We start from the raw sequence: 24,169 nt of genomic DNA, 5'->3' as shown, positions 1-24,169 counted from the left end.
GTGGTGGTAAGTATAGCAGAGAAGAGCTAAGAGGCTATTGTAAGCTTCAGACTTGGATGGGAGTGTCTCTCTACTCCAAGCTGCCTTTCTCATCTTTGGCCACAAGGTGTCGCCTGCTGTGAGCGTAATTCACTGATTTTACATGGACATAATGCATGGCAGCAGTGTTGTTTGCAAACAGGTATTTCTTATTTTTATATATCTTATATATATTTTTTTTTTATCAGAGACATTAAACGAAGGAAAAATTGGAGACACAAACTGAAAGAAATTAGTAGTAATTGATAATAATCATACACTTTCAGTTTGTTGGGAGCAAATAATAATTAAAATAGTTCACCTCTGACCTGCTTTAAGGTGTTTTACAGTATAAATCATAAAATCCTTAAATTATCTGACTGACGCCAAGTAACGTCCTACATGGGATACCTGAGAGCTGAGAGTCTCAGCTCTCCTGAATCAGTAGTAAGTTGACCTTTGACCTTAGATTCTCTTCACCATAAAGGTGTAGAAGGAACATCCATTCACGGATGATGCATTTACATTTTCACTGGATGCAAAATAATAAGATGAACGTTAATGTTAGCAGTTTGGTTCCTGCAGCCTGTGCATGCTGCTTGTGGCAAGTAGCTCGTAGTCGATGTAAAATCACTGAGTTGGTTCATGCTCAGTACAATTCTGTTATTCTGTTTTATATTTTAATGCAATATAAACAAGTTGATGCTTTTTTTTTTTTGATAAGCACCTGTCATCTTGCAACAGCAGCTGAACTCTTTCATATTACATACTGATCAAAGAGACTAATCCAGATTTCACACTGTGACACCAAGCTGCACTTGCACTGTGCTGGTTTAAAGTTTATAAACGCTTAGCTGTGAGTGCATGTTGTATAATGATAAATCAGATATCCATTGTTTTTGTATCTTACGTCAGTCAGTGCAATTCAGTTTAAGTTCAGACAGTGTGAAATCTAACAGTCACAGAATGTGTGTATTGTTTTTGGCTGCTTTGTGGCTAATTTACCACCTCTAATTGATTTAACGTGCTTGCAGGTTCACCTACAGGTGTCCCAACTAGTTACCCTGGAGAGCCTGGGTCACCTGGCAACAGAGGAGTGCCAGGTACCACAGGATACAAAGGCTTCAGAGGTACACACACACACACACACACACAGAATGAGTGGAATCAAATTAAATATCACTGTCATGACAACAGGCTCCATGATTATCTCCATTAATATCTTCCTTCTATCTTCCTTCCCACTTTCTGTCTCCTCCATCCTCCAGGTGACCCTGGCGACTGTGCCTGCCTGGGAGGTGGCACCGCTGGGTTGCCTGGGTTACCTGGATCTCCAGGATCCAACGGCGGCCCTGGCTTCCCTGGACGAAAGGGTGAGAGTGGTGACCCCGGTTCACCTGGCTTTGGTGGCGTTCAGGGACCTCCTGTGAGTAGAATTTCCACTCTACTGTTTAGATGGAGTGTGTAGCTGTTGTTGACGGCTTTCATCACACTTTGGGTTATTTTAGCCGAGCGATATTATATGTTGATGTAGAGTCCAGTGTGAATAATTAACACTGAAACTGTTTCACAAAAATCTGTCATTTCTGTCGTCCTACAGGGTCGTGCTGGTGAGAGTGGTTTCTATGGTCGTAAGGGAGAGAAGGGGGAGTCTTACTACCCCAGGCTGGATTTGGGAGTGAAAGGAGAGCTCGGAGCTACTGGACCCAGAGGACCTACAGGTGAAACTGGAAAACCTGGCAGAGACGGACTGCCTGGCTTCCCCGGAGCCCCTGGAGCCCCAGTGAGTGCTTAGACACACAGTTTTCATGCCAATCTAAATGTGATGGTTTTATTTAGTTCTTAAAAGAAGGTATACAAAGAAGGATCGTAAAACAACAGTTCTTTCCTTTCCTTTCCTTTCCTTTCCCTGCTTCTCCAGGGCGACGCTGGCTTCGGCACAGTTGGAGAGAAAGGTTTCCCAGGGTTCCCAGGGTCTAAGGGTCGTCCCGGCGGCCCTGGGGAGCCCGGTATTGGCTACGTCGGAACGCCCGGCTTTCGTGGAGAGCCTGGAGAGCCCGGTATACCTGGGTTTCCAGGGCAACCAGGTTTACCTGGACCGAGAGGTGAGTGATGCCAGGGATGAACAACGGAGGCAAAAGAAAAGAGGTGTTGGTGGAGAGAGTGTGTGTGTGTGTGTGTGTGTGTGTGTGTGTGTGTGTGTGTGTGTATGGATGTCAAGCCGTATTCTCCCCACAGGGTGAAACCCCGGCCGACCATACATCCATCTCATCCAATCACTGTCCATCCTCAGTTACCATAGCAACCTCATCCTAACACCCTAAACCATTAGAAGACATTTGTAGGGGACTTCTTCAGCTCCTGGTTCATCTGCTTTGCTGAAGCAGCCGAACTCTCCGGGACCTGAAGGGACAACATGGCTCTTGTTAGATTTTCTCTACCGAAGCAGCTTCCTGCCCTTCATGCCTCGGCTGCAGCAGCATACTGTTAACTACACGATTAATGGTCTCCATTAATGTGCTTATACACTTCTTCTGCAGCCAATAATCTATAATCCATAAACTGCTTTGTTAGTTGACTGATTGACGCACAATGATGAGATTTTAATGCTGATTGCGCAACAGCTACTGTGCTTCTTTAGTCTCAGAGGCAGTGAGATTTTATTCGGTCAGTCAAAATTATGATTCAAATAAATTAGATTTGGTTGTACTTTTAAAGGACGCTGCTGGTGTTTTTTGTTGTTATTTTTAGGATCTACTTTATATCTGTAGAGAGGAGCTTGTTTTCTTCCTTCAAGGGAAGTAATATCAGAGACCACGATTACCCACCAAGCAAGACGCTGTTTAAAAGACATTTTTGGTTGTAGGTGACGGTTGAAAAAGATTAGTTAATTAGAAACACTTTTAATTATTTAAGCATGTGCAAATACAAAATGGGATGTTTCAGGTTATGTCAAATTGTCGAGGACTTTTCTCTTTGGCTGAAGTTAGACTGAAACAGATCGACGAAACACAGTCATAATTTCCGGATAAATTATGGCCACAAAAGGCTGTTTTAGGCAATAAAAAGACGCCATTAATGTTTTACAAATCCATGTGATTTGTTTTGTTCAGTTTGACATCTTTATTGAACTGGAACAGAAGTCAATTAAGTTTGACACTGTAAAGTCTGTAATGATGTACAGTGCACATAAGTAGGCTATCTAAGTGACACCAGTGGCCTCCGTTAGACCTCCATTATTCCGCCCTCCTTCTCTGAGACTAAATGACACAAAGTCCTCAGCAGCAGTATGAATGTGTGCTCTCATACCATGATGCTAATGCTAAACAACTGATTAATTTTGCTCTTAATATGAAGGTTATAGTCACTCACATGAGCTGAGAGAAAATGAGACGACGACAGAGTCAATGTAATCGACTTCACCTTCATCTTGGCCAGCGTCTCTCTCTCTCGCTCTCTCTCTCTCTCTCCCCTCATTGAGTGGAATAACCTTTTTTACATTGAAGCAAGCATTTCAATATGCTGTTGCCTTAACTGAATGAGCCTTGAATTAATTGAATGGAACTGATTTGCTGATGTCTGTTTGATGAAAAGAACATTTAATTGCTTTATTGGTGCATGCAAATGACCCTGACTGGCTTTGTATGCTGCCATCTCCTACCTCTCTCTCTCTCTCTCTCTCTCTCTCTCTCTCTCTCCCTCTCTCTCTCTCTCTCTCTCTCTCTCTCTCTACTCTCCATCCATCCATCCCTCCATCTCTGACCGTCCTTGTGCATGTGTATCTGTCCAGGTGAAAACAGCTGTGGAGGGGTTAATGACGCCGGAGAGGGAACCGGTGGGTAACTAACTTTTTTAATCCACCAGCCAGAGTTAACGAGCCTGGGACAGAATCTGCAGCTTTAGTTTCAGGCAGCCCAGCCACTGGTGGATTCAGGAAATATCCCTCGAGCAAAGCAGACCGCTTACAGAAGCAGTAGAGCAGGAAATGATACCAACTAGAGGCAACGTGTGTTCACATGCTGGCCAAGACAGGAAATGACGTCAGAGACATCGTTAGATGGAAACAAACAGCGCTCCTCAGGCATTATTCAGTTCCTCACACGTATCTTATCATGTGTTCACAATGCAAGCAAAGCGGTTGACGGCTCACTGTATTCTGGATAAATGACCGCCATGTGTGATATAACACGCCAGTGAGGAGAGCAAGATGAGGAAACAAACGTAAATATAGAAACCTTCTTGTGGAATAATAAGTGTGGCTCTTTGGCAGGTCATAATATGTTTATTATACCGATTAAGAAAAGTGTTTTGTGTGGGAAACGTTTACGAGTGAATCACCATCAACCCAAATGATGGATGCAACTAGAGCTGCAACGATAAATAATTTCAGTCATTTCTCAAGCAAAAATGTGAAATGTGTGCTTGTTCCAGCGTCTTAAATGTGAGGATTCGCTGCTTTTCTTTGTCGTTTATGACCGTAAATGAAGAGTCTTTGGCTTTTGGGCTGTTGGTTGGACGAAAGAAGCCATTTGAAGGTGTCACTTTAGGCTCTGGGAAACTGTGATGAGCATTTTCCACAATTTGTTTGACATTTTATAGACTAAACGAGTAATCGTGACAGTAATCAGAAGATTAATCAATGAAAATAATCATTAGTGTTTTTTGTTCCTCTAAACTTTCAAATAAAAGTTGTAAAAGTGCTTTAATGCATTTATGCTTTGAATCAACGTCTCATCCATATGGCCGAATCAGAAACAGGCAGAAATGGATTTAAGGGTGATGGTGTGATGCATGCCACAGTACACAAGTTGACCCGTTGTTTGCAGTGTGAACACGTGTTAGTGTTGCTCAAAGGAAAGAAAGAGTGGTGTTCTGTAGCCCTCGCTGTTGGATGTTCTCCCAGAAAGCAAGTAATTCTGGGAAGTGTAGTCTTGTAGCGGCTCACTGTCAATCATTTGTTCATGGCGGAGCTGATGGAAGCCTCTCGCTCCCTGCGTCTCAGGGATTCCACTCTGGCAGAGTCAGTCGATGATTGACAGTCGAGTTTCAGGTTGTGTGGTACTTCAGAGAAACCTGCGATGTATATATTCCGCCCAGTTTATCGGACAGCCGCAGCTGGTCGCACTCTCCTCTTCCTCCAATCAAAGCTGCTGAAACCTGGCGCATGTTTTCACGCCCTGCCTCTGCTAAGTGCTTTTAACCAGTGAGGGTTGGGGAGGGAGGGAAATGGGAATAATGGAACTGATCCCCAAACACAAAATTCTATTTAACTTTTCTAATTTTTTTAGTCAAGTCACCATCTTGTAATTTTTTTTAACTGCCCTTCATTGTGACGAATTTGCTACTAACGACATTCAACCTACAACGCAATATTTCTCATGATTAAATGAAAGTGTTTTATCTGAACGTAGTAATGGCATGAATGGACGTGACAGACAATCAACATTCACAAGAATTTACTGGCTGAATGTTTAAAGAAAATATGATGATGATGATGATGATAGTACTCTTACTAAACATGTACTTAGTTATATTTTGCTAGCTCTCAGCTTAGATATCGCATTACTCTGTTTTTGTTTGTATTTACAGTACGTGTGATTCAGACCTGGGACAAATACTTTTTATAACCATGATCCCATGAGATTATTAAATACAAACTACGTATTTGACCTATAGATAAATGGAACCAGACACACGTTTGTAAATTTCATTTGGTCCAGGTCTGGTGTGTGTAGTTATTCTGTCATATGGAAGGAATTAGTAGCCAGTGTTTCTGTTGTGTGTCCACTATATGTGTCTGTTAGTATAGAAAGTGTGATTGCTAACCTGTATGTGACCACTACCAGGCCAAGTGCTACCTTGCACCATACCTGGCGAGGAAGGAGATCCCGGTTTCCCCGGTTTACCTGGACGACCAGGTACACTTCAGCAGACGTTATTTACCTTTTTTACCAGTTGAAATCCCAGTTTTTTTTTCAGTTGTTTAGTCAGTTGCTGTTGTTTTTTCATGTTCCCTTTGGGAAGTGTTTGGATTGGTATATGGAAGAATGTCATTTTATTAAAAGTGTATAAGACAACACTTCATTCACATCAGTGTACGCCACTGAAAACGTATTGCAACTGTACAATAACGTGCAGTGTTTTGATTTAGCATTGTTGCTTTCTAGTGATACAATTTGATTTTCTATAGATGATTTTTCTGTGCTTCTTCTGTTTCTTATGAACAAACCGGAAACATGAAACAGGTCACTTCCTGTGAGCCAGAGGATTTTTAGACCAACAAGTATAAAAGCTTTTATGAACTAGATTCACTCAGATGCTGTTCTCAAATGAGACATTAATCTACTTAATATGAAATAATGAGCTGATTACTACCTTAAAGTGACATAAAAATGCAATTCTAACCAAATGAATGACTCGTCTGCACCTGTCAGGTCCTAAAGGTCAGCCAGGTTTCCCAGGAGGCCCTGGACGTCCAGGGTTTGACGGTGCCAAAGGAGAGAGAGGAGACCCCGGTATTGGAGGCCAACCTGGACCACAAGGTAAACCTGGCTCTGTCCTAGTTGTTACCCAGAGTAGAATCAGAGCTAATGCCTACTGTGATCTATGGTAACAAGTGAAATGTAAGCTATGACTTATCCCCAGAGCTAGCATGACAGGCAGACTTGGATTTTTGCTGAACCCACATCCTTAATTGCCTCTACTTTTTCTTCCACCCTGCAGGTTTCCCTGGACCCAGAGGGGACTCTGGAGTTCCAGGTGTTCCTGGACAGATTGTTGACGGAGGCAGGGGGAAGGATGGTGTTCCAGGGCGTCCTGGAGCCAAGGGCCAGCCTGGAGAGGTGCTGGGAGCCACGCCTGGAACTCCTGGACAGAACGGTTTACCAGGAATCCCTGGAGACAAGGGCCAGCCTGGGACACCAGGAGGACCTGGATTACCTGGTGGGTCTGAGGATCAAATGTTCTGATCTATTATTTAGTGCACCCCAACTCTTTGAAGTTCAGCAGCAGCACAGACTACATCCTCCAAAATGATCATACAGTTGAATCAACACTTCTCTAAAAACTGACCTTCATGAACGGAGGATTTGTTGCAGGACTGCTGCATTAGACTGCATTAGTTCTAGCTAGGTGTACCTAATAAACTGTAAGCAGCTGTATCAGGAGTAGTATTAGTGCTAGTTGTAGTAGTAGTATAAGTAGAAACAGCAGCAGTAATATCTATGAATCTTTCTTCCTCTGTCAGGTGGTGATGGACGTTTCGGTTCTCCTGGACTGAAGGGAGAGCGCGGAGTCGATGGTTTTCCTGGTATCAGTGGACCTCCTGGACCTCCAGGTGACCCGACTGGTGGCATTCCTGGTCGGCCTGGAGCTCCTGGCAACCAGGGACTGAGCGGATCACCAGGTGAGGGAAAAGATTCAGCAACCCTGTCCATGTTTCATCACATGGCTAACCAGACTTCTGTTTAATTTTGTAGGAATTTAGAAATGTTGTTTAAATTATGTCTAGAGTTATTTGTAGCTTGATTTATTGGTACGGAGAAAGAATATTATCTAGTTCAATCGTGGCTGTTGTCTTTCACTTCTCATCCCTTCACTTTTACCAGTGTTGGTTCATTCCTCCCTTTTTTCGCTGTATTTCTTTCACAATCCTCCATTTACGAATCAGACACCACAGTTGCCTGTTTTGTTCTTGTTGTTTATTTAAACTCTGCATCACCCAAAAGAATGTCTTCTTCTGCTGTTTTGTATTTCTCTTTGTCCTGTGTTCCTTCCTCCTTTCTTCTCTCCTTCATACACACCACCACCATTATCTCCATCCATCCTCTCATCCCTCCATCCTTTTCTTGGTGTTGGGTCATTCGCTATAGGCTGCCAAGGTGAGACACTCTCTCCCCCATCCATCCATCCATCCATCCATCCATCCATCCTTTGCTTCCATCCCTCCATCTTCCTGCTATTCATGCATTACACCAAATGCTTTAACTGCAATGTTCTTCAAAGTGTCTGGCTGCTCTCCTTTTCTCATCTGCACAGCAAAAAAAATGTCCATCTTCATAATTTGGTGAATTTTGGAGTCAGTCTTGTGGTGCAACAGTATTCCTCTCAAAACAAATGAAGGAAATCTACCAACATTTTTTTGAAAATACAGTTAAAATCAGTTTTCCTTATCTAATTATTATCTGGACGCTAGCAGAGTTGCGTTCATTTAAGGACCATACACTTGGTTTTGCATATTTTAGCCCACAATCACACATACTTTGCAAAATATGTGCGCAGTATGCTTTGAAAAGTGCGTGAGATAGGTAATCTATCACAGTGAACAGTTAGTCATCAGTATTTGTTTGTCAGAGTGACATTATCAGACTATTTTGAATATTTCATGATATCATATCATCGGATCACACGATCTCGCTGCCTAGTTGTTATGGAAATGTAGATTGAAATTTACATTTTTTTCTGAGCACTTTAAGGACTCCTCGTCCATGTTGGCACAAAAGTAGAGATTGAAAGTTCATTCTTGACCTTGTTTCTTGGTGGTTAGTTCATGCACTTGTGTTGTGGTTTTAAGAACTCATTGATTGTCTCTCCTCCAACTGCAAAGCATGTTCGGCCAAAAACAGTTTTTAAACATATATATTTAAGTGATTGTAACGCTTGATGGAAATGAACTCCCGACTGAAGTACTTTCTCAACAAAAATAGGTCAATTAAAGGTCAGAACGATGGCTTAAGATGGACATTTTAGCTGTGAGAGATTCAGAAACAGGAAGTTCTCTAAAGAAATGTGACTGCTGATGTTTGGTTTTATTTTGGCAGCCAGTACTAACCCTAGTAGTCCAATTACATCTTGAAGTGTAATGTGTCCTAGATGTGTTTATTGCATTATTTGCAATAGGCTTGTGTGACAGCTAAAGTTTTTAACGATGTAGCTGCATTAATGACCGTAGAGGCATTTTCTACACTCTTAAAAAGGACTGTTAATTTTCAACTCATCTCTGCGTTGTACCACATTAGTGACAAGTTAAACAAATATGACTGTTCCAATTTAGCTGCATGGATGTGTTGAAAATGGGTTCTCTTTTTAAGAATGTAAACAGTAGCGGGTAGTATGCTATCCTGTAAGACAAACAAACTTTAGGCGGTTGAGCCTCGCTAATTCAGTCTGGAATTGCACTTAAACTTCTTATATTTTTTAATGAAATAGTACAGTATAATTACAGATTGGATCTGATGGTTAAACATTTTAAATCCCATCACATGTGTCTGACATTAGCCGCACCAGATGCTTGTATATGTTCACTAGCATCCACAATCTAAGTGCAATTGCAGCCTAACCAAGGCAATGAAGCAATGTAATGGAACGTGTGTGTTTACATTGCTGTCTACTTTTTTGCCAAGTTGTGTGTGTCGGTGTGTGTATTCAGAGTAATTGATACATTTCTTTTGTTTAATATTTGTTAATTAAGTATTGTGTTGGAGGTAAGTTAATTTATTATAAAATGAAAGGTAAGTTTGAATCTGTTGAAGTAATTTTTTTCTTTGTTTTGTGTCTGAATAAGTGAATTTTATATTAATGTATTTTAATGTAGATTATGACCTGCGTCTGACTACATGTCTCTCCATCTTTCTTTTGCCCATCTCGCCATCCATCTTCTGTCCCGTCGTCATCCATCCACCACCAGGTTTCCCTGGTCGCAAGGGAGAAAGAGGAGACCCAGGTTTCCCAGGGCCTGCTGGAATGAAGGGAACCCCAGGACTGCCCGGCACCCCTGGATCATCAGGGCCAAGGGGACCCCCTGGACCTGCAGGACCAGGAACTAGAGAGGGAATCCCAGGAATACCGGGAAGGAAGGGTAGGCTACTTTTTATTATCACAGTTTATGTTCTTACTCCTTAAATCTCCTAACAGTGACAACAACGTTTTGATTCTTTCTCCACAGGTGACAGAGGTTTCCAAGGACTGATGGGTTTCCCGGGACTACCAGGTCGTCCTGGAACCCCAGGGTTTCCTGGACAGAAAGGAGCGGCTGGAGGGCCTGGAAGAGACGGACTCCCCGCTGGTCCTGGATACCCCGGACAGAAAGGTAGAGAGTTCAAAACAGGATTGAGGACAACGACACCTGCGATCACAGCACTTCATGATCAGTTCAGATTTACTGCTGCTTTTGGATGGCAGTGTCTACAGCCAGTGAGCCACACTAACATCCCTGTGTTTTTACTTCTGTAGGTGAGAGAGGATACACCGGTCCCCCCGGCTTGCCCGCTCCTGTTTATCGATCAGAGTTTGTGGAGAAAGGAGAACCCGGAACCCCCGGAAGCAGTGGCCTTCCTGGCTTCCCCGGACCCAGAGGTAACACTACTTCCTATTTATGTTTTATTACTATTGACAGCTGAGACACAGACTGTTTGTGTGAAACATGATATTGTGTTCAAGGCAGCCCAACAAAAAAATGTAATTGCTCTTAGTCTCACAGGACGATCTTGGGTGCATTAATTACATGTTTATATAAATGTAGTCTCTACGGTTTTCTTAGTTTTCTGCTAATTTAAGTCACAGAGGTACTTTTTTAATCCTGCCGGATGTTACATATTCATAGTATAAGACACAAGATCCAACCTCTGTGTCTGGTTTTAGGTGACAAGGGTCTGCCAGGTCTGCCTGGTCGTCAGGGTCTGCCTGGAATTCCTGGTTTTGCCGAGCAGAGTAAAGGACAGCCGGGACAGCCTGGGTTTCCGGGGAGATCAGGAACTCCAGGCTTCCCCGGACCAAAGGGAGAAGCTGGAATCATGGGATTCCCCGGCATGTCTGGACCAAGGGTAAGAAAACACACACACACACACACACACACTCTTACAAACGCAAACATGCAGTAAGTTCAGCCAGTGAGATTCAAGTTCTGATGGCTTCCTTCAGGGTGACGATGGTGCACCTGGTTTGCCTGGCAACCCTGGAGAATTTGGTCGGCCTGGTGGCAAAGGTGAGTCTAATTTCCCCCCTGGGGATCAATAAAGTATTTCTGATAATTATCAGGCCACATCCTTCAGCGTGCATTCTACCTCACTTCCATTTATGAATAATTCAATACAAAAATCCATCCATTGACTCACATGCTTCGATTCTCAGGTCTACCCGGAGATACTTTTGGTTATCCTGGAGGTCCAGGACCTAAAGGCCAGCTAGGAGATCCAGGCTTCCCAGGTAAGACTCACTTGGTTTTGGTAAAATCATGCGATACTAACAATGAGGGATTTTTGTCTTCATACTAAAAAGTTTTGCAAACATTTTGGTGATTTCGTTGATCTCCAAACACTTTTAAAACATCTGATGCTTTCCAAGACGATGTCTTACTTACCAGATTGATTGTGTCTCCTCAGGTGGCCGTGCCATTGATGGCGCCCCCGGTGACAACGGTTTTCCAGGTGGTCCAGGTTTCCCCGGAGCAAAGGGAGGTCCTGGTGAAGGAGGACGTCCTGGAATAATGGGTGAGAGAGACCTTTACTGTGACAAAGGGATTGATGGATCTGAGCAAGATCCTCACTTGAACAATCGCCATATTTCCCTCAAGACAGAGAGTCACGCTCAGAGGAAGCCACAGCATTTAACATGTTTGCCTCGTCCTCCTCTGCAGGCTCCCCTGGTTTCCCCGGGCCAAAGGGCCAGTCCGGCTACCCAGGAAGAAGAGGAGCAGATGGGCCTCCTGGTCTGCCTGCAGGTCCTGGAGGTCCTGGAGCCAAAGGTGAGAGAAATATTTCTAAATGCATGTTTCCAAATGAGCTGAGGAAACACAACAGGGAAGAATATGAGCTGAGGCTGCAGACAAACACACTCACCGTTGTGTTTTTGCAGGTTTGCCCGGATCCCCTGGTTTGGATGGACTTAATGGCCTTGGTGGCCCTAAAGGCCTCTCTGGAACCCCAGGCAAGGACCTCATTACACACATGCATTTTCTTTACAATTAGCTGTTTTTGTGCTTCGTATGGTCTATGGGGAATAAGGACTTTTGAGTATGAGTTGAGAAATGTTGAAGATTAACTGCTGTTTTGTTGTATTTGTATCCAGGTGTGGGCGGGGGAGGTCGCCCAGGTGCTCCTGGTTTTCCAGGGCTGAAGGGAGAAAGAGGGGTCTCCTACCCAGGAGGTCCAGGCTTCCCCGGATCAAAGGGAGAGAGAGGAGCATCAGGTGAGATAGACGTTAAGGGAATTAAAAACTCAAGCATAAATTAGATAATATGATGTCAAAATAATGACTGCTGGTTTGATTTTGTGTGTCAGGTGGTCCTGGACTCCCAGGGTTTCCTGGTCGACCCGGAGCTCCTGGTGCGACTGTGGGGTCGGATGTTCCCGGACCTGTGGGAGACCCCGGCCTCCCTGGACTGGATGGAGAGTATGGTAAATACATTTCCTCAACCCAATTTCCTCTCCTCTCCTTTCCCTTCCTCTTCTCTCCTCTCCTCCTTCTTAACCCTCTCCTCTCTCCTCCAGGTTTCCAAGGTCGTCCAGGTCCTCCCGGGCCGCCTGGTCCAGGCACAGCCCAGGGAGACAGAGGTGACTCTGGGCTCCCGGGCTTCCCAGGCTCCCCCGGCAGGAAAGGAGAATCAGCTGGCTCCGGAGGCTCCGGACTTCCCGGCAGCCCCGGGTTCAAAGGTGAAATGTAGTAGTAGTATACGTTAAGACTAAGCAGTCTTAAAGATGTCAGTGTGTCTTTGTGTTTCTCAAAAAACCAAAGATAGACAAAGAAAAACTTTGTATTTTGGCTTTTCAGGAGGACGAGGTGAGACTGGCTTCAGTGGAGGTCCTGGTCTCAAGGGTTTCCCAGGTGACTCTGGTTACTATGGAAACAAAGGACCCAAGGGATTTCAAGGTAGGAGGACTTTAGTCTTTCCACAGGTAGAATTGCAGTTTACTCCGATGTGAGTTTAATCACCACTACTCCCTTTTTTGTTCTCACATTCATTCTGTATTTTCCTCCCGTCCTCCTCTGTCCCCGTCCCGTCCTCTCCAGGACGTCGTGGTCGTAAAGGTGTCCCTGGAGTCGCGCTGCCCCCACGCATGCCAGAGATCCGACCCTACGGAGAAATGGGTTTTCCCGGTGACAACGGAGTCCCCGGTAATCCCGGAGAACCCGGTCAGCCTGGAATGCCCGGACGTCCAGGTGTGTAGTGAAACGGTCCAGTTACTCAAATGATCTTTGCAACGATCTTGTCTGTATTTAAAGGATAAATTAAATATTTTGGATATACGCTCATTTGCTTTCTTGCAGAGAGTTAAATGAGAAGTCTGTTAAATATGAGGCTAGGGCCAGAAGACAGTTAGCTTAGCTTAGCATAAAGGCTGAAAACAGGGAGGGAAGGCTAGCCTGACTCTGCGCGAAGGTAAATATATATATATATATATATATATATATATATGAAAGAAACATAACAAAAGGGAAATGTGAAAATAGATGAATGAAAATAAATGTCTGCACCGTCGGTCACACCTGTGTAAAATACTCTCCTGCTGCAGGTGCTAAGGGTCGTCCCGGTCCTTTGGGTAAACTTGGCAGGACCGGATCTCCTGGTCCCTCCGGACCTATCGGTGACTCCGGACCTCCTGGTTTCCCTGGAGCCACTGGAGAACAAGGTCAGCAGTCCGTCTGTCGAAAGATGAATCGTATTTCGAACTCTTTTGTCTCAGATCCTGAAGACACCAATAACAAATGTAACCGTTCTGCGTTAGAGTCGGTAGAAAACATAATAAAACCTTTTTATATTAAATTATAGCATCACATTATGACGCATTCACACGTTATTGTTGTTTTATAAAGGCGATTATTTTTATTTTATAGTGATAGTAATGATAGAGGAAGGAACCTCACATGAATGTCATGTTTAATGTGTCGATGTTTTATCACAGTTGCTTGTTTTGTTAAACTTTAAACCAATAATCGGAACATTACATTACATTTTGACAGATGTACATTTCCTAAAAAAAGGTTATTATTAATTAAAAGATTTATTATTTACAACTGCCTACAGTTCTTGCAGTCTGTGACAATTGTAGCTGAGACATTGAAATGGTGTATATCGCTTTAAAGAAACACAACACCTAAAATACTTAAATAACGTTCTTTTAACCCATAAATCTGCCCGTACCAAAACCTGGACTGTTACTACACTACCGAGCCCTCATTTCTTATTGCGTCCTCTCCCCTCAGGTCTCCCAGGTGCAGGCGGTCCTCCCGGCACTCCCGGCAGCGTCGGCCGCAGTTACAGCATCGGCTACACTCTGGTGAAGCACAGCCAGGACTCCCAGGTCCCCATGTGTCCTCAGGGCATGGCCAAGCTGTGGGACGGGTACAGCCTGCTGTACGTGGAGGGACAGGAGAAGGCACACAACCAGGACCTCGGTACGGAGACGCTTTTAATATTCTGTCGATGACGTGTTGTTACAGCGGTATGAAGTGATTGTCAACCAGTAGGAACTGCTAAAACAAAGATACAACCTCTGGCACACCTACATCCTGTCGGCCCGTCACTTTTCACAATGGAAGCACTGACCGAAGTTGCTCATATCAATGAGATAGCTTACTAAGCATAGCATCATGACGCTGCTCTGTCTTTTAGCTCCAGAGTAGCAGAGTAGTACAATGAGAGGCTGTGTATTGACCCCCCCCCACCCCGTCTCTCTCTCTCTCTGCCTCCAGGTCAGCCAGGGTCGTGCCTCCCCAGGTTCAGCACCATCCCCTTCCTTTACTGCTCCCCCAACGAGGTCTGCTACTACGCCAGCCGCAACGACAAATCCTACTGGCTCTCCACAACTGCATCCATACCCATGATGCCTGTGGCCGAGGGGCAGATACAACCTTACATCAGCAGGTAGTGTGCGCCGTTTTGCCTCGGAGAACTTTTAGCCAAACTGCACCCATTTAGGACCGCGACACCATACACCTGCGTATATTTAGTTAAGCTCTTCCCCTCCAGGTGTTCTGTGTGTGAGGCTCCGTCTCAGGCCGTGGCGGTCCACAGTCAGGACATGACCATCCCCACCTGTCCTCCCGGCTGGAGGAGCCTCTGGATAGGATACTCCTTCCTCATGGTAAACTGAAGACTATAAACAACCATTTTCTCATAATAAAGTCTGCAAGTAACGTCAAAATGTGGGTTTTCTCATACCTTTCTCTGGAATGTGAGACCAGTATACGCAGACTGGTGTAACTGGGAGGCTCTGCAAGTGAGACAACCAGCTAGGAAATAAATACTGATGCTTCCCGGCTGCAGCGACAGCAGTTTTGTGTAGGATAATAAAGAATGAACTCTTGTTTGAATCTTTTCTCCTCCGCAGCACACAGCAGCCGGCGCTGAGGGCGGCGGGCAGTCCCTGGTGTCTCCCGGTTCCTGCCTGGAGGATTTCCGCGCGACGCCGTTCATCGAGTGCAACGGGGCCAAGGGCACCTGCCACTACTTCGCCAACAAGTACAGCTTCTGGCTCACCACCGTGGACCCCAGGCAGGAGTTTGTCTATTCGCCGGCACAGGAGACCCTGAAGGGAGGCCAGGAGCGCTCCAGAGTCAGCCGCTGCCAGGTCTGCAGCAAGCTCTTGTAGAAGGAGGAGGTGAATGGAGGGAGGGAAACATCAGGAGGTGGTATATTAACACCTCCAAAGGAAAAGAAATAAAAAAGAGGTGTTGATGATGGAGGATGAGATGATTTATAAAGAAATCTATAAAAGACTGACTGAAAATGAGCCCCTCTCCTGCTTCACTGATGGTTTCACAATCGAACATCGAACCCATTTTTTAGAGTTTTAGGAATGAATGGCTTATTAAAAAAACAAAAGAAGAGTTGGAGGGAGGAAATGGAAAGAGAAGGGCTCCAGTGTGACTGCTCTTCTCTAGATTATCACTGACAATGGTGCTATTGTTTATGTTCTCTGTGTTTATTTTGTGTCTGTTTTCTCGTTACCGTTTTGGCGGGAATCATTCTCGGCTACCTCGGAGAGTGCCGCCCCCCTTTGGATAGCACTGCGCCGCTCACGCGTCAGGGCTGCACGTCTGCTTCAGATGAGTCAGTTCAGACAGTAAACTCACATGTTGTTTGAAAGTCTTTTCTGAACTGATTTAACTGTCACGTCACCTGATTCTGCTTCAAACACATTTTTAGTGAAACAGCCGCCATAAAACTTTGCTTCTTTTGTATTTACTGCCGGCTACAACCACTTTCACTGCAGTTATGTTACGGACTGGTGACCAATGACGGCCCCAGGATTTAGGAAAACTAGCTTTTATGAGCGACGTCCACCTGCTAGTAAAGCTAGTGGGTGGACCTTGAGTTAAGAATATTTAGCTTTGGGGGGAGTAAAACATGCAAAATTACCTTAAACTTTACTATGTGATGTTTCATATGCCTGTGATCTCAGTATTCACAATATGACTCTATGGTGCTACAATACCCTGACAGTCGACTTGAAAGGCAATATTTAAAATAGGTTCTCATTAAACTGCATGCAATAAAAAGGCTAACCAGCACTTTCCCCTCTAAACTAAAACAGAACCTCTGCAACAGCTAACTGTAATAATGAATGACTTGAATGAGGCCACCCATTCATATATATTGCACTGATGTGAACTCATGGGTTAGAACAAGAAGTCAAATCAAGGGGCATATTTCTTCCTACATCTCCACCTTCACAGGCTTTCATCTTTATGTTGTGACCAAAATAGTGTTTGTTTGTTATTAAATCAAACCCTTCATTCACACTAAACTTTCAACAGGAAACCAAATACACACTCTCTGATAGCTTGTTGACTATTGCTGTATATAGTGCTTACTGTATTCCCCAGCAAAGTATGTTAGAGCAAAAGTTTATGATGGTGTTCGCTCTTTGTTTTATTTTACTTTTTTTCCAGTCTGTGTGTTTTTTCTCTGTCCTTGGATAAGAAAGAGGAAGAAGTTGCTAATTTTCTGCCTGTAAATGTTGATTTTGCAGACATTTATGACTGATGAATACTGAGTTTCAGGTGTACGCAAAGACATGTAGGATCAGAATTTATGGGGGTTTTTTTACATTGAATTTGGTTTGCAATGTAAATTAAAAGTCTGGACTGAGTTGCAGTGGTACACAAAGACGTAAGGTCAGAATTGATCATTTTTTACATTGAGTTTGGTTTGCAATGTAAATTAAAAGTGAAACTTGTTAATATCAGACTATTCTCCTCTTGTAACGCTATCCTTGGACAGTGAAAGCTACTGGGTGACTTGTAACCACTATGACCACAGTGTCCAGCACATAGCTCTGTCTCTCTGCTGGTAGCCCTGATTTTATTACTATGTCACATTTTACTTATTTTGTTTTATTTTATTTTTCTCCTTTTTTTGTGAACCTTTGTTGTTTTGTAATCTAGATTGTAATTATTTTACTTAAATCACGATACTATCCCCTGGTTTTTATTTACTGAGATGGGAGGGAATGGGAAAGATAATGATGTGTACATTAAATATTATGGAGAAAAGAAATGCCTTTAGGATTATGTTTTTTATATGGAAAATATATTCGCCACTGATGATTTAACAGACGTAACAACAGTTTTATTGTCTGTTTGGTCTTTACCCTCATGTTCAAAACCAAGAGTTAAAATGTTTTATGCAGCGACATACTGTAAGTGCCTGGAGTGACAGAGAAGAAATGCAGTTTTCCTCAAAGAGGATCCATAACAAAAAAAATGGTAATGACATGTCTGTTACTGTAATGTGTATTTCTGTGCTCACACACTTTGAAATAAAGTCTCTGAACTAACAGAGAATTTCTATTGCAGAATTATTGTACATAAAACAGTGAACTATTCCAGTATTTTCATGGTTGCAGCATAATGTTTGTTTTGACATATAAAGTCCACTGAGAATATTACGTTTGTGTTTTGTTGTGTAAAGATAATGTTTGAGATCAGATTGCTGTGTGCAAATTAAAAACAACTCGTAGCTCGATACTAATTTATGACATTGCCTTGTTGCACAACCAAGTAGTTATCGGATATCGGACGTTGAACTTTTTCTTTATGGATACATAATCACCTGTAAATGGTTAATGTCAAATCTTACGGAGGAGGAGGACTTGTCATTTTAAAGATAATAGACATTTAAGGCGCTGCAGTTGATAAAACATGAGCTGGTCTTCTTGAAAAAGAAGATTTTTTTATTAAAATATTTATGCAAATGATATAACATAATATTAAATCTGAAATTGATCAAATATTGTAATATTATATGGGGGGGGGGGGGGTTCAATCAAAGAAAGCATGGTGAAGGTGTCACTTTGGGCTGTAAGAACCTGTGACGGCATTCCTCACTATTTCCAGTATTGAGTACTTCTTTAACTTGTAATACATTCAGTACATATTCCTGATTATGCTCACATACTTAAATAGCATTTTCAATGCAAGACTTTTGCTTGTGTGTTTTTATAGTGTGGTATTAGTACTTTCCCTCCACTATGTATGTACAGAACACACAGAAGAAGCAGTTAAAATGCTTTATTATACATTTATATACGTATGATGATATTTTGAGGGTTTAAACTAACTAATGCTAGATTTCTTAAATCAAAAGGGCTTAAAATGATGTGGAGAGGTAGCATCACTAACAGTTAAGACGCCTCCAGGACAGTAGATGGCGACAAAGACCATAATGTTGGCCATAAGAAGCAGAAGAAGTCTGGCCACAACAACAACACTGCTAGTAACGTTAGCTCGAAGGGAAGCGAAGTGTATTTTTTCTTGTAATTTGGGACATATCAACAGGTGAGTAATATGACTGACAGCCAGCAACGCGTCCGAAGTACGGCTTTATTTCATGTGCACGTTTCTACGATTGTTAAATCACAAATTAATCTGTTTCAGCTACGCGTAAGACGTTAGCTTGCAAGCTAACATTAGCTCCGCTAGCTTCTTAGCCGTCGTCATTATCACCTGCCAGCGTTTTTATTCTGGGACAGTCTGTGAAGTCGCTGCATGCAAAGAGTTGTCATGAGGATTCATGTGTAGTTGTGAGTTGATGTTGCTGCCATCTTCATCGCTACAAGCTAGTTAATACAGTTAGCCGTTGCAGCTGCAGTTAGCTAGCTAGCTATTACACAGACACTTAACGTTAGCTGCACTGAACATTGTTTAAAAGTGATTTCTTGGGATGATTTTATGACTTTGATTGGAAGTAAAAGACATGTTAGGTTGTTGGACGTTTACAGGTAATATTTACTGTGAATATAATGTCACATATGTTCAGATGACTGGAATTACTGTTCATTAATATATAAAAACAGTCCATGTGAACTGTCATATACAGTGTTTTTATTTTCATTTACACGCTAAATAATGTCAACAACATGCACATACGAGTCTTTAATGGTAAGACCTGAATGAAAGGCTACACCAGACCAGGACCTGACTTCTTCTGTGTGAGATAGAGGCCAACATGTCTTAATCCTGACCTCTGACCTTCCTCTGGAGGGCAAGGTTTGAATATTTCCTCTTCTTTATATATATATAATGTCCATTTTCATGACATAGTGATGACAGTGTTATGATAATCTAAAGTGCACACCTCAAATTGTCTCCCAAATAAACAGGACCTAACCAAAACCTGAAGCTGGCAACACCGACACTGACTCTCATCCCCAAAATGTGGGAGTCATCCATCACCTTGACTCGGCTTGACTTCTTCCCAACACACATTTAAAAACACCCTCACATCAGCCGTCTGACTAGTGTTAAGATATTTTCATATCATTTCGAATGGTTTAACTTAATAATTTCTGCAGGTCTGCTAATAATCCTCCTGTTGTTCCTCTTTGATCCTGAATGCAGGTACGCTGGAATTTTCTGATACCCACTCGGACATGTCCTATGTCTTCATCAACGATTCGTCGCAGACCAACGTGCCTCTGCTGCAGGCCTGCATTGATGGAGACCTGCCTTTCGCCAAGAGGCTCCTCGAGACGGGATGCGACCCCAACATCCGAGACAACCGGGGACGCACCGGCCTGCACCTAGCCGCCGCCCGAGGGAATGTGGACATATGCCGCCTCCTGCACAAGTTCGGGGCCGATCTGTTGGCGACGGATTATCAAGGAAACACAGCGCTGCATCTGTGTGGTCATGTGGACACTATACAGTTCCTGGTTTCCAACGGGCTGAAGATCGATATCTGGTGAGAAATGTAACAGGTGGTCTGGTTTTACCTTTCCACTCCTGCACTTATCTATTTATATATACATATTTAATCTCCTGTGTTTTGCTGAGCTCATTGTCAGTTTTTGTTCTGTTGCGTTTGCATTTTCCCAGTAAATCACTTTGTAAATTTGTTATGAAAAGTAGTCCACAAAATCAGTGATTCACGAAAATCTGACCTGAGCTGACCTGTAGCTCTTTGCTAAGTCGTGGTGTGATTGTTAGCAAAAGCGCAGCCTGTGGGATGGACCTGTTCTACTAAACTAAACTGAGCTCTGGATGAAAGAAAAACATGAGATAACAGAAAGCAACCACCTTAATTAAGCTAAAAGATTTCCCGAGCAAAGCGATGTGAAGTTTGTGAGGGCTGATATTAATTCACTCACATGTAAACTTTATATTTTTTGTTTTTTGAGCAAAGTTTGTGATTAATATGTTAAAGTGAAATGTTATTTCAGTGTGATACATCCTTAAGCCTTGTGAGAGTTTAACATCATTAACATCCTCTCATTTGAGCCTAACTTTCACACTTCAATCTCTTGACATTGTCTTCACAACAGAGAGTAAATGTTGAGAATTGAGGTGTGAAGCAGGCTTTCAATCAGAGGCGCTTGTTGTGAGTGGATGCAGTCTTTGCTGGCTGCCCTTTGTAGCACTTCAGATAGTGTCTTGTTGTGTTCGACCAGCTGTCCAAAAACCCAAAGATATTCACTTCACAGTCACATTTGAGAGGCTGGAACCAGAGAACGTGATATATATGATCCATTATATCTCTTGACTGCAACTATTCACATCAAAGAAATAGCCCTTTATTCTGCAAAATAAGAGACATTAAGAGGCTGATAAGTGGAAGCAGGGTGAGGCTGAAGTGTGACACTGAACTGAAGTGATGGTTGTTTTGCTCACCATTGTGTCAAACAGCTTCACACACTTAGTGCTGCCTGACGACGTGTGTGTGTGTTTGTTCTTGATAAATATACAGTGAGTGTGTAAGGTGACCTGATTGTTGATTGTGGGAAATCTCAACCTCGTTCAACCTGAAATCACGATGATTACAAATGTCAACAAAGCCGTACTGGCCTCTTTCTACTGCATGTGTGGGTGTGCTGGAGTAGTATTGGGTGATAACGGCGCTGTGTCTGTTAACAGTAACCACAACGGGTCGACCCCTCTGGTGCTGGCGAAGAGACGCGGCGTCAACAAGGACGCCATCCGTCTGCTGGAGGGACTGGAGGAGCAGGAGGTGAAAGGCTTCAACAGAGGACCCCACTCCAAACTGGAGACGATGCAGATGGCCGACAGCGAGAGGTAGACGTGTGTGGGTGGAGGGGCAAACGGGCTCGACAGAGGAGTAAGGGTGGAGGCATGTAAAGCGGACTAATGCAAACAAAAAGCCACTTCTGTGTGGTTACGGGGTCCAAGATAACGTTCTCTCCTGCCGTTTGCTCAGAAGCAGCTTAATACGATGTAGTCGTTAGCACGCATTAGCTCTGAGGGCTAACTTGCTGTCACCCTGAACGTCCCGCCGAACCCCATTCAAAAACCTGGCAGTTTGCTGTGAATATCTCATCTGTCTGTCTGTCTGTCTCAGTGCGATGGAGAGCCACTCCTTACTCAACCCCAACCTGCAGAGCAGTGAGGGCGTCCTGTCCAGCTTCAGGACCACCTGGCAGGAGTTTGTGGAGGATCTGGGCTTCTGGAGGGTCCTGCTGCTGCTGGTGGTCATCGCCCTCCTGTCCCTGGGCATCGCCTACTACGTCAGCGGAGTCCTGCCTTTCTCCACCAGCCAGCTGGAGCTGGTGCACTGAGGGAGGGCGGTGAAGAAGAAGAAGAAGAAGAAGAAGAAGAAGAAGAAGCATGGGGTAGTAAAATAAACAAGTGAAGTTCTGCTTTCGGCTGTGTTTTAATCCAGAACAGAAAACCAGATTTTTGTTTGCAGCCCAGGTCTTTTTCTTGGTTGCCTGAACAGGGAAACATTATATTGTATTATTAGTAAAAAAAAAAAAAATTATTTCTAAAAAGCAGTGATCCAAAAGAACAATTAAAAAAAATACTTGCAAGCTTGAGGTGTACGAGGTGATAAACATGGAGGACTCACTGACTAACATACCCCCCCTCCCCTTTAAAACGAGATCACAGTTGAAGCTGCTTTTGAGTAACGAATATGACGCTCTTACTTTTACATTTCATTCACACGGTATGTTCTGTTACAAGCTGTGTGTTATTGCCAACGTTTTGTATCTTTTACTTTCTTACTTTCTCTCTCGTGTTATTTATCTCCTGTATTCATTTCCCTGTGTGTTTTTGTTAAAATCCTGCGTTTTAATCCGTCTCTTATTCCGACTGGAAACAGTTTTTCGCCGTGATGACTGAATCATCGTCTGCTTACATTCAGATTGGAAAAAGCACCTTGACTGTGTGAGAGCTTTGTGTTTCACAGCAGCTCATTGAGACATTCCCGCCAGAAGCACGCGGCTTTGTTGTTGTAAACATCACATACAGGCACAACGCTGTTAAACCGTAAGATTATGGCCGCAGATTGATCCTCATTAATTGTTTTGTTGTATATTCATTTTATCTTAATGTAGATTTTATTTGTTGTAGGTTTTCCACCGTTGATTTTCTGTGTACAATAACACATTTGAAGTCAATTTAATGTGCAAAATGAATAAAATCATGTGTACGTATGTTTCTGATCTACAGTCCTTACTGTCCGATTCCTCTGCTGCTCAGTGCGTCAGTACACCGAGTTTAATCACAGTACTTGTTTCTCAGATTTAAAGGTATATCTGACTCTGTGCCACGTTTACACCCCAAAATCCACCATTGGACCTCGTCTAAATCCTTGAAACGTGTCGCGGGGGTCTGTTTCTTCAGGGCGGCCATGTGCAGTAGAAGGTGAATTATTGGGGTTGGGCATTTTTGTTTGTTTGTTTGTTTGTTCTGCATCACCCAGGACTCGGATTGACAACCTTAGACTCCAGCCCCCCACACTCATACAATTACAAAAGCCTACTTCTTTTGAAATATCTTTATTTCATTATATTCATTGTATAAAAACAACCTACTGTCCCCGCACTTCATCAGGAATATTACAGTCTGGAGGGCCCCTCCCATTCACAAGTCCCATCTCCACATCTGTCGAAGGTCTTCCGGCACCGGGTCCAGATGTGACATTTGATATGCGGGGAGCTGTTGTGCCAACAATGGTCCAAGTTCCCATCCTCCCCTCTTCAGGGTTTTTTGGTGGTCTGATCCGGATTTCTCTTGTTGACTCTCATCCTCACAGCAGAAATCTCTCCCTTCGACTTCCAGTCAGGTGACACAGACTCTCGACAAGGAGAAAGACGAGTAGAGGGAGCCCCGTCACTGTCAGTCCTCTCCGGATCGTCTGCCCTCTGAGGGGCGGGGTCAGCCACAGGAACAGGTCTACACACCTCTGGATCGTGACGTCTATTGTGTGTCTTTGTCTGCCGTCCTGAACACCGGGCAACGGTTTCCAAGAGGCTATGTTTGACTAATTTCTAACAGACTAACGTTTCTTAATTATGTTGATTTAAAAATCTATCTTATCTTTTACTTTTGTTCTTTCTAAAATGTGTTTGAGAAGAAGATAACAATGTGAGAGCAAAGGAACAAGAAAATATGTATTCACATAGAAAAGCTTATGATGGGCAATGACAGCAGCCAGCCCTGCGCCTGTCACGTGATATGCAGTCGTGCATATCAGGGGCATGTGTCAGTTTGCCAGTCTGACATTTCCGTAGCTCGCAGAAGAGAGTCGTTCGGTGAGTCGCGGCTCTCACTCCCTCTTTTGCTCGAGGGGTGTTTTGCCGAACGAACGAGTGAACTCGGAGTCAGGAGTTCACCTGGCTTTTATGCACCAAACAGAAGCAGGATTTTTGATCATCTCCCGCTTGCGAATCGAGTCAACTCGGTCCTCTTTAAG

The 24,169-nt window shown here is 43.5% G+C and overlaps 2 protein-coding genes across 3 annotated transcripts in view; both read left to right on the top strand.

The window, feature by feature from the left end:
• The window catches only part of col4a6 (collagen, type IV, alpha 6), a 104,189-nt gene extending 88,258 nt beyond the window's left edge, over positions 1–15,931 (top strand). The window contains exons 21-49 of the mRNA XM_070929538.1: positions 1,078–1,148; positions 1,287–1,444; positions 1,619–1,801; positions 1,940–2,123; positions 3,809–3,853; positions 5,865–5,936; positions 6,453–6,560; positions 6,742–6,960; positions 7,265–7,423; positions 7,890–7,898; positions 9,704–9,874; positions 9,962–10,105; positions 10,249–10,371; positions 10,657–10,838; positions 10,936–10,999; positions 11,146–11,220; positions 11,397–11,504; positions 11,651–11,758; positions 11,869–11,940; positions 12,082–12,201; positions 12,294–12,410; positions 12,504–12,665; positions 12,784–12,882; positions 13,024–13,173; positions 13,527–13,643; positions 14,218–14,409; positions 14,707–14,878; positions 14,984–15,098; positions 15,345–15,931. Coding sequence (XP_070785639.1) covers positions 1,078–1,148; positions 1,287–1,444; positions 1,619–1,801; positions 1,940–2,123; positions 3,809–3,853; positions 5,865–5,936; positions 6,453–6,560; positions 6,742–6,960; positions 7,265–7,423; positions 7,890–7,898; positions 9,704–9,874; positions 9,962–10,105; positions 10,249–10,371; positions 10,657–10,838; positions 10,936–10,999; positions 11,146–11,220; positions 11,397–11,504; positions 11,651–11,758; positions 11,869–11,940; positions 12,082–12,201; positions 12,294–12,410; positions 12,504–12,665; positions 12,784–12,882; positions 13,024–13,173; positions 13,527–13,643; positions 14,218–14,409; positions 14,707–14,878; positions 14,984–15,098; positions 15,345–15,605 — 3,760 coding nt within the window. The 3' untranslated portion in view covers positions 15,606–15,931. The remainder of the gene's footprint in view (positions 1–1,077; positions 1,149–1,286; positions 1,445–1,618; positions 1,802–1,939; positions 2,124–3,808; positions 3,854–5,864; positions 5,937–6,452; positions 6,561–6,741; positions 6,961–7,264; positions 7,424–7,889; positions 7,899–9,703; positions 9,875–9,961; positions 10,106–10,248; positions 10,372–10,656; positions 10,839–10,935; positions 11,000–11,145; positions 11,221–11,396; positions 11,505–11,650; positions 11,759–11,868; positions 11,941–12,081; positions 12,202–12,293; positions 12,411–12,503; positions 12,666–12,783; positions 12,883–13,023; positions 13,174–13,526; positions 13,644–14,217; positions 14,410–14,706; positions 14,879–14,983; positions 15,099–15,344) is intronic.
• Positions 15,932–18,707: 2,776 nt separating this feature from the next.
• ankrd46b (ankyrin repeat domain 46b) lies at positions 18,708–22,897 on the top strand. Of its 2 annotated transcripts, XM_070929867.1 has the most exons (6): positions 18,725–18,795; positions 19,417–19,506; positions 19,620–19,759; positions 19,858–20,200; positions 21,370–21,528; positions 21,812–22,897. In XM_070929867.1, exons 4-6 carry the CDS (start codon positions 19,890–19,892, stop codon positions 22,026–22,028), a joined length of 687 nt encoding a protein of 228 aa, XP_070785968.1. In that variant the 5' UTR covers positions 18,725–18,795; positions 19,417–19,506; positions 19,620–19,759; positions 19,858–19,889; the 3' UTR covers positions 22,029–22,897. The 2 variants fall into 2 exon arrangements, with proteins under 2 accessions (XP_070785967.1, XP_070785968.1); XM_070929866.1 differs by lacking the exons at positions 19,417–19,506; positions 19,620–19,759 and having other exon boundaries at positions 18,708–18,795.
• Positions 22,898–24,169: the final 1,272 nt, after the last annotated feature.

This window comes from Enoplosus armatus, chromosome 23 (genome assembly GCF_043641665.1).
Source record: "Enoplosus armatus isolate fEnoArm2 chromosome 23, fEnoArm2.hap1, whole genome shotgun sequence".
Taxonomy (NCBI): Eukaryota; Metazoa; Chordata; class Actinopteri; order Centrarchiformes; family Enoplosidae; genus Enoplosus; species Enoplosus armatus.
The sequence above is the reverse complement of the archived record's forward strand: the minus strand, read 5'-3'. Positions and strand labels throughout refer to the sequence as shown.

Coding starts and splice junctions, on each gene's coding strand:
- ankrd46b (XM_070929866.1), top strand. CDS start 19,890: ATGTCCTATGTCTTCATCAACGATTCGTCGCAGACCAACGTGCCTCTG. Junction 20,201..21,369: donor GGGCTGAAGATCGATATCTG/GTGAGAAATGTA, acceptor GTCTGTTAACAG/TAACCACAACGGGTCGACCC. Junction 21,529..21,811: donor CAGATGGCCGACAGCGAGAG/GTAGACGTGTGT, acceptor TGTCTGTCTCAG/TGCGATGGAGAGCCACTCCT.